Genomic DNA, 8,336 nt, shown 5'->3' with positions numbered 1-8,336 from the left:
CATTTTTAAAGGACTCCACCTCTTTCTCTTCCTCAGGGGGAATTGGGTTTTCTTACATACAACTGAGTTTTTGTTTACACATTCTTTAATTTCTTTTAATTCCTGTTCCAGTATCTCACTGTGAAACTCCCTATGTTTTTATACGATTCTCAGGAGGTTTCCTCTGGGCATGATTGGGCACGACTTCCCACAGTCAGCTCCAGGCACGACCTCCACATTGCAGAATTGAGAAGTTGACCCAGAAATGCATTTCGGGCTGAGCAGACAATTGTCAGAGGAGCTGGCTAGGCCACAGCTGTGTCAGAGGGACTGTGGCCTTTCTGTAAGCTCATGGTCAGAGGCGGAGGGGAGTTGTGAACGTTCTGATGAAAAAAGTCAACATGAAAGCGCTTTGGTGATGGGCGCTGGTGTTCATCCACCACTTCCTGTGCCTCTCCCCGTCCGTCCGGCTGGGCTCAGTCCCCACTGCTCAGCACTAGGCCGGCAGAATCTGAGCAATGTCTTCCACACTCCCTGCCCTGCTCTGCGTCGGTGAGTTCTTGCATGGAAGGGGAATGGGATCAGGGTGTGCCTGGGAGGCAACAGGTCTCATTACTCCCGTCTTCCAGGGCTGTGTCTGAGCCAGAGAATCAGCGCCCAGCAGCGTGAGTCCTTCCTTCAAAGCCCAGGGTCACTCTTCCGGGTTCAGGCCAAGCTCCCTCCACCCAAGCACGGCTGGGGAGAGGGGGCAGGGTGCTGGCTTCCCAGGAGGGCTTGGGGCCAGCAGCCGGGTGGAGCCTAGGATTCGGGGGAGGGGGCTCAGCTGGAACTCCAGCCTCTGATTCCCTTCCAGAGACTCTCCCAAAACCGTTCATCTGGGCCGAGCCCCATTTCATGGTTCCAAAGGAAAAGCAAGTGACTATCTGCTGCCAGGGAAATTATGGGGCAGTTGAATACCGGCTGCATTTTGAAGGAAGCCTTTTTGCCGTGGAGAGACCAAAACCCCCTGAACGGATTAACAAAGTCAAATTCTACATCCTGGCCATGAACTCCCGCACGGCAGGGCAATACAGCTGCATCTATCGGGTTGGGGAGCTCTGGTCAGAGCCCAGCAACTGGCTGGATCTGGTGGTAACAGGTAACTGTCCGGTTCTCTAACTGGAGAGTGATCTCCGTCTGCATCCGGGATGGAGCATCATCTATGAATTCTTCCAAGCCCCATTCAGACGCTGCTTGTCTCGGTAGGAGGCTGGGAGGAGGGGTGATCCCCATCACAATCCTTGCCTACAAGGGGTTGTCTGCAGACGGTGTCTCTACGTCCTAGGAGCAGATGTGTCCTCGGTCAGTTTCTCCAAGACATAGATTCTGAGATAGATATTTGGGTGCAGGGGTATGACTGAGGAATATCCTCAAAAACAACACCTGTGGGCCAGGCGCAGTGGCTTACACTTTGCTTCCCTCACCCATCACAGGTGGTGGGGTTTTTTTTTTATCTGTTTTGAGATGGAGTTTCGTTCTTGTCACCCAGGCTGGAGTGCAGTGGTGCAATCTCCAGTCACTGCAACCTCCACCTCCTGGGTTCAAGCGATTCTCCAGCCTCAGCTTCCCAAGTAGCTGGGATTACAGGCACCCACCACCATGCCAGTTTTTGTATTTTTAGTAGAGATGGGGTTTCACCATGTTGGCCAGGGTGGTCTCGAACTCCTGACCTCAGATGATCCGCCCGCCTCACCCTCCCAAAGTGCTGGGATTACAGGTGTGAGCCATCGCGCCCAGCCAGGTGGTGTTTTGCTAAAAAAAAAAAAAAAAATTTAGCTTTTTTTTTTTTTTTTTTTTTTTTTTTGAGACAGTCTCACTGCAGTGCAGTGGTGCAATCTCAGCTCACTGCAACCTCTGCCTCCCGGGTTCAAGCAATTCTCCTGCCTCAGCCTCCCAAGTAGTTGGGATTACAGGCATGGGCCACCACACCCGGCTAATTTTTGCATTTTTAGTAGAGACAGGGTTTCACCATGTTGGCCAGGCTGGTCTCAGACTCCTGACCCAGGAGATCGAGGCTTCAGTGAGCCAAGACAGTGCCACAGCGCTCCAGCCTGGGGAACGCAGCAAGACCCTGTATCATTTTAAAAAAATGGTTTAGATGGTAAATCTTCTATTGTGTGTATTTGACCAAATAATAATTAAAAAAAAAAAAAAAAAAGAAAGCTGGCTGCCAGACATGGTGGTAGGCCCCTGTAGTCCCAGCTACTTGGGAGGCTGAGGCAGGAGAAACGCTTGAACCCAGGAGGCGGAGGTTTCAGTGAGCCGAGATGGCGTCACTGCACTCCAGCCTGGGTGACAGAGCGAGACTCCATCTCTGAAAAAAGAAAGAAAAGAAAAAAAACAAATAGCTGGCTGGCCATCACTGAGTTTCCGGTGTGGTGGTCCCACCTTCTCTCATAGAAATGTATGACACACCCACCCTCTCGGTTCATCCTGGACCCGAAGTGATCTCGGGGGAGAAGGTGACCTTCTACTGCCGTCTAGACACTGCAACAAGCATGTTCTTACTGCTCAAGGAGGAAAGATCCACCCGCGTACAGCGCGGATACGGGAAGGTCCAGGCGGAGTTCCCCCTGGGCCCTGTGACCACAGCCCATAGAGGGACATACCGATGTTTTGGCTCCTATAACAAGCATGCCTGGTCTTTCCCCAGTGAGCCAGTGAAGCTCCTGGTCACAGGTGAGGAAATGCTCAATTCCCCACACTCCCCACCGCCATGTCCTACCTGGAGCCCTAAGGGATCCCCAAAGAGTGATGGGGAGGGTGTCCAAGGGACGTCCACTTCCTGGGGATCCAGTTGGTCATGTGAGGAAGAACACCAGAAGCAGGAAGGAGGAGGGAGCAGAGAAAGGAATGGTAAGGCAGGTGGATCACGAGGTCAGGAGTTCGAGACCAGCCTGGCCAAGACAGTGAAACCCCATCTCTACTAAAAATACAAAAATTAGCCAGACGCAGTGGTGGACACCTATAGTCCCAGCTACTCAGGAGGCTGAGGCAGGAGAATCGCTTGAACCCGGCAGATGGAGGTTGCAGTGAGCCGAGATCGTGCCACTGCACTCCAGCCTGGGTGACAGAGAAAGACTCCATCTCAAAAAAAAAAAAAAAAAAAAAAAAAGGCAAGACTAGAGGAAACCCAAAACCCTTACTTTTTTTCTTTATCTCCTTTTCCAGGCGACATTGAGAACACCAGCCTTGCACCTGAAGACCCCACCTTTCCTGGTGAGTAACTGCTCCTTCTAAGCTCAGAGGAGAGATCAGAGCCTCCCAATGATACTAAAAACGTGGCATTCATTCAAAATATTCATCGAGGCTGGGCGCGGTGGCTCAGGCCTGTAATCCCAGCACTTTGGGAGGCTGAGATGGTGGATCACTTGAGGTCAGGAGTTGAAGACCAGCCTGGCCAACATGGTGAAACCCCATCTCTACTAAAAATACAAAAATTAGGCTGGGCAGCCGGGCACGGTGGCTCATGCTTGTAATCCCAGCACTTTGGGAGGCCGAGGCGGGCAGATCACAAGGTCAGGAGATCAAGACCACGGTGAAACCCCGTCTCTACTAAAAATACAAAAAATTAGCCGGGCGCGGTGGCGGGTGCCTGTAGTCCCAGCTACTCGGAGGCTGAGGCAGGAGAATGGCGTGAACCCGGGAGGCGGAGCTTGCAGTGAGCCGAGATTGCACCACTGCACTCCAGCCTGGGCGACAGAGCGAGACTCCATCTCGAAAAAAAAAAAAAAAAATTAGGCTGGGCATCATGGCTCACGCCTGTAATCCCAACACTTTGGGAGGCCAAGGTGGTTGGATCACAAGGTCAGGAACTGGAGACCAGCCTGACCAACATGGTGAAACCCCATCTCTACTAAAAATACAAAAATTAGCCGGGCCTGGTGGTGCTCGCCTGTAATCCCAGCTACTCAGGAGGCTGAGGCAGGAGAATTGTTAAACCAGGGAAGCAGAGGTTGCAGTGAGCCGAGATCGCACCATTGCACTCCAGCCTGGGTGACACAGCGAGACTCCATCTCAAAAAAAAAAAAAAAAAAAAAAAAAATACAAATATTAGCCGGGCGTGATGGTAAGCACCTGTAATCCCAGCTACTCAGGAGGCTGAGGCAGGAGAATCACTTGACCCTGGGATGCGGAGGTTGCAGTGAGCTGAGATTGCACCACTGCACTCCAGCCTGGGTGACACAGCGAGACTCCATCTCACAGAAAAACAAAAACAAAACCATATATATATATTCATCAAGTGCATAGTATACACAGTGAACTACACTATACCAGTCAGCCAGGCAAATATCTTGACTGTACGGCACTTAAGATTCTAGCAGGAGGAGACAGACCATGGGTCAATGTCAGGATAGCACATAGGAGGGAATGATGCTATGGAAGGAAAAGACGAAGTAGGACAGACTTACAGTGATTGAAATGGCAGGTAGCAATATTAAATAGGTTTGTCCAGATGGACCTCACAGAGAAGAAGGCATCTGAGCAAATGCATTCAGACTTGAGTTAGTCACGTGGCTGTCAGGAGAAAGGAGGCTCTGGAGAGATGAAATGGCGTCTGCCTGTGCCCTGGGGCAGGAAGATAACTGGGGTAATAAAATAATAACTATGAGGCCAGGAGAGTTGAAAATGATGTTTGGAAGATGACGGTGGGGATGGGATGGGGCGGGGGCTGCACGGTTAGGACGTTGAAAAAAAAATAGTGAGACTTTGAATTTGACTATGTGTGAGGAGAAAGACCTAATGATGACTGAATGAGGAAAATGAGGCTTAAATAGAAGACGGGCTGGGCCGGGTGGCTCCCGCATGTAATCCCAGCACTTCGGAAGGCAGGGGCGGGTGGATCACTTGAGGTCAGGAGTTCGAGACCAGCCTGGCCAACACAGTGAAACCCCGTCTCTACTAAAAATACAAACATTAGCTGGGCGTGGTGGCGCACGCCCATAATTACAGCTACTCGGGGCTGAAGCAAGAGGATTGCTTGAACTCGGGAGGCGGAGGTTGCAGTGAGCTGAGATCACACCACTGCACTCCAACCTCGGAGGCCTGTAATCCCAGCCCTTTGGGAGGCCGAAGCGGGCAGGTCATCTGAGGTCAGGAGTTCGAGATCAGCCTGGCCAACATGGCAAAACGCCATCTCTATTAAAAATATGAAAAAAATTAGCTGGGTGTGTGGTCTGTGCCTGTAGTCCCAGCTACTCCGGAGGCTGGAACACAGCGAGACTCTCTCTCAAAAAAAAAAAAAAAAAATAGAAGACATGACTGGTGCAAAGACACAAGCTCATGAGTGCTAGACTGGAATTCCTCCTCAGCTTTGTCCATCTGTGGACCCTTCCACTTTACCTGCTGGATGAAGCTCCTGGGACCTGCAGGATGGGGTGGGACCTTGCAAAGCTGCAGAATGTCATGGGGAAGACCCAAGAGAAGGAGTGCTGGGGCGGAGGAGGTCAAAACCGTCCTCTTTTCTTCACTTCCCTTATTATCAGCAGACCCCTGGGACACCTACCTTGTAACCACAGAGACGGGACTCCAGAAAGGTAAGTAGACAGCTGAGGCCGTAGGCCCTGAAGGAAGGAGCTGGGCATAGAGTAGACCTAGGAAGGAGATTGAGATGGAGGGAACAAGAGGGTGTCCTTGGCCAGGCACAGTGGCTCACACCTGTAATCTCAGCCCTCCAGGAGGCCGAGGCGGGCAGATCATCTGAGGTCGGGAGTTCGAGACCGGCCTGGCCAACATGGCGAAACCCCATCTCTACTAAAAATACAAAAAAATTAGCTGGGCATGGTGGCGTGTGCCTGCATGCTGAGGCAGGAGAATAGCTTGAACCCAGAAGTGGAGGTTGCAGTGAGCCGAGATTGTGCCATTGCACTCCAGCCTGGGAGACAAGACTGAGGCTCTGTCTCAAAAAAAAAAAAAAAAAAAAAAAAAAAAAAAAGAGGGTGTCCTCACATCCCTGTCAGCGATCACCCTGTTCTCCTGCCCACAGACCATGCCCTCTGGGATCACACTGCCCAGAATCTCCTTCGGATGGGCCTGGCCTTCCTGGTCCTGGTGGCTCTAGTGTGGTTCCTGGTTGAAGACTGGCTCGGCAGGAAGAGGACTAGAGAGCGAGCCAGCAGAGCTTCCGCTTGGGAAGGCAGGAGAAGGCCGAACACAAAGACTCTGTGAAGAATGACCATGAGACACAGTGGCCATGGGTGGAACTGAAAGCTGGTGTTGAGCCTGGGCGGCGTGAGCTCTGTGTTGGACCCATGAAGGAGGGAGTCACTGCAGGGAACAAGGGACACTGGCATGCCATTTGTCAGAGCTTCCCAGACGATGCAGAGGGTGGGAGAACTACACGCTAAATTTCTATCCCAGATGACGCAGAGGGTGGGAGAACTACACGCTAAATTTCTATCCCGGACGATGCAGAGGGTGGGAGAACTACATGCTAAATTTCTGTCCCGGATGATGCAGAGGGTGGGAGAACTACATGCTAAATCTCTATCCCGGACGATGCAGAGGGTGGGAGAACTACATGCTAAATTTCTTTTTTTTTTTTTTTTTTTTTTTTTTTTGAGACAGAGTTGTGCTCTTGTTGCCCAGGCTGGAGTGCAATGGCGCGATCTTGGCTCACTGCAACCTCTACCTCTCCATCCCTGGGGTTCAAGCAATTCTCCTGACTCAGCCCCCCGAGTAGCTGGGATAACAGGCATGCGCCACCACCTCGGCTAATTTTGTATTTTTAGCAGAGACAGGGTTTCTCCCTGTTGGCTGGTCTCGAACTCCTGACCTCAAGTGATCTCCCCGCCTCGGCCTCCCAAAGGGCTGGGATTACAGGCATGAGCCGCCACGCGCAGCCACTGAATTTCTTCTGTAGACACATCCTACGGTCTCTTCTAGGCTCTAACTATTTTTGTGCCACTTACAGCAAACCATACTTTTAAACACTCTGTTCTTTTCTGAAAAGCTCTCTCCTTCTTTAACAGGATGGCCACAGAAATATTTTTTTCCTACTTTGGTCTTTTTTTCTTTCCTTTCTCTGCAGGGAAGCCATTCAAAATAGTTAATAACCAATATAGAATAGGTCTATATCAAATGGTTCAGGAGGAATTGTGGCAACAACCAGTCGTAGAGAAGCAGCTTTATAAGTGAATCCTGCCGGGCACGGTGGCTCACACCTGTAATCCCAACACTTTGGGAGGCTGAGGCAGGCAGATCACCTGAGGTCAGGAGTTCAAGACCAGCCTGGCCAACACAATGAAATCCCATCTCTACTAAAAATACAAAAATTTGGCCAGGCACGGTGGCTCATGCCTGTAATCCCAGAACTTTGGGAGGCCAAGGTGGGAGGATCACCTGAGGTCAGGAGTTTGAGACCAGCCTGGTCAACATGGTGAAACCACATCTCTACTGAAAATACAAAAATTAGCCAGGTATGGTGGCGTGTGCTTGTAATCCCAGCTACTAGGAGGCTGAGGCAGGAGAATAGCTTGAACCCGGGAGGCAGAGGCTGCAGGGGGCCAAGATCACACCACTGCACTCCAGCTTGGTTGACAGAGCAAGACTCTGTCTCAAAAAAAAGAAAAGAAGGCTGGGCGCGGTGGCTCACGCTTGTAATCCCAGCACTTTGGGAGGCCGAGGCGGGCGGATCATGAGGTCAGGAGATCGACACCACGGTGAAACCCTGTCTCTACTAAAAATACAAAAAAAATTAGCCGGGCGTGGTGACGGGCGCCTGTAGTCCTAGCTACTCGGAGAGGCTGAGGCAGGAGAATGGCGTGAACCCGGGAGGCGGAGCTTGCAATGAGCCGAGATTGCGCCACTGCACTCCAGCCTGGGCGACAGAGAGAGACTCCATTTCAAAAAAAAAAAAAAAGGGTGGGGGGAGGGACAGCATTAGGAGATACACCTAATGCTAAATGACGAATTAAGGGGTGCAGGAAATCAACATGGCACATGGATACATATGTAACAAACCTGCACATTGTGCACATGTACCCTAAAACCCTAAAGTATAATAAAAAAATAAAAATAAAAATAAAAAAAAAAATGAGTCCAGGCTGCATCCCAACCATACCCCAATTCCTCCTAACCACAGAATTCCATCTTCTCTTCCTTTTTGTTTTGTTGGGACAGAATTTCACTTTTTTTTTTTTAAAGGTAAGTTTTAGGGTACATGTGCACAACGTGCAGGTTAGTTACATAAGTATACATGTGCCATGTTGGTGTGCTGCACCCACAAACTCCTCATTTAACATTAGTTGTATCTCCTAATGCTATCCCTCCCCCCAAGTTTCACTTTTGTCACCCAGACTGGAATGCAGTGGTGCAGT

The 8,336-nt window shown here is 50.6% G+C and overlaps 1 protein-coding gene across 5 annotated transcripts; it reads left to right on the top strand.

The window, feature by feature from the left end:
- The first annotated feature begins 487 nt into the window (after positions 1 to 487).
- On the top strand, positions 488 to 6,186 carry NCR1 (natural cytotoxicity triggering receptor 1). Of its 5 annotated transcripts, none has more exons than XM_055239023.1 (7): positions 488 to 531; positions 609 to 644; positions 833 to 1,117; positions 2,419 to 2,697; positions 3,190 to 3,237; positions 5,508 to 5,555; positions 6,005 to 6,186. In XM_055239023.1, the coding sequence occupies exons 1-7, from the start codon at positions 498 to 500 to the stop codon at positions 6,184 to 6,186; spliced, it is 912 nt and encodes a 303-aa protein (XP_055094998.1). In that variant the 5' UTR covers positions 488 to 497. The 5 variants fall into 5 exon arrangements, with proteins under 5 accessions (XP_055094998.1, XP_055094997.1, XP_055094999.1 ...); XM_055239022.1 differs by having other exon boundaries at positions 5,505 to 5,555; XM_055239024.1 differs by lacking the exon at positions 5,508 to 5,555.
- Positions 6,187 to 8,336: the final 2,150 nt, after the last annotated feature.

The sequence above is a fragment of the Symphalangus syndactylus genome, chromosome 13, assembly GCF_028878055.3.
Source record: "Symphalangus syndactylus isolate Jambi chromosome 13, NHGRI_mSymSyn1-v2.1_pri, whole genome shotgun sequence".
Lineage (NCBI taxonomy): Eukaryota > Metazoa > Chordata > Mammalia > Primates > Hylobatidae > Symphalangus > Symphalangus syndactylus.
Note: the sequence above shows the minus strand (reverse complement) of the source record. Positions and strands in the feature narration are given on the sequence as shown.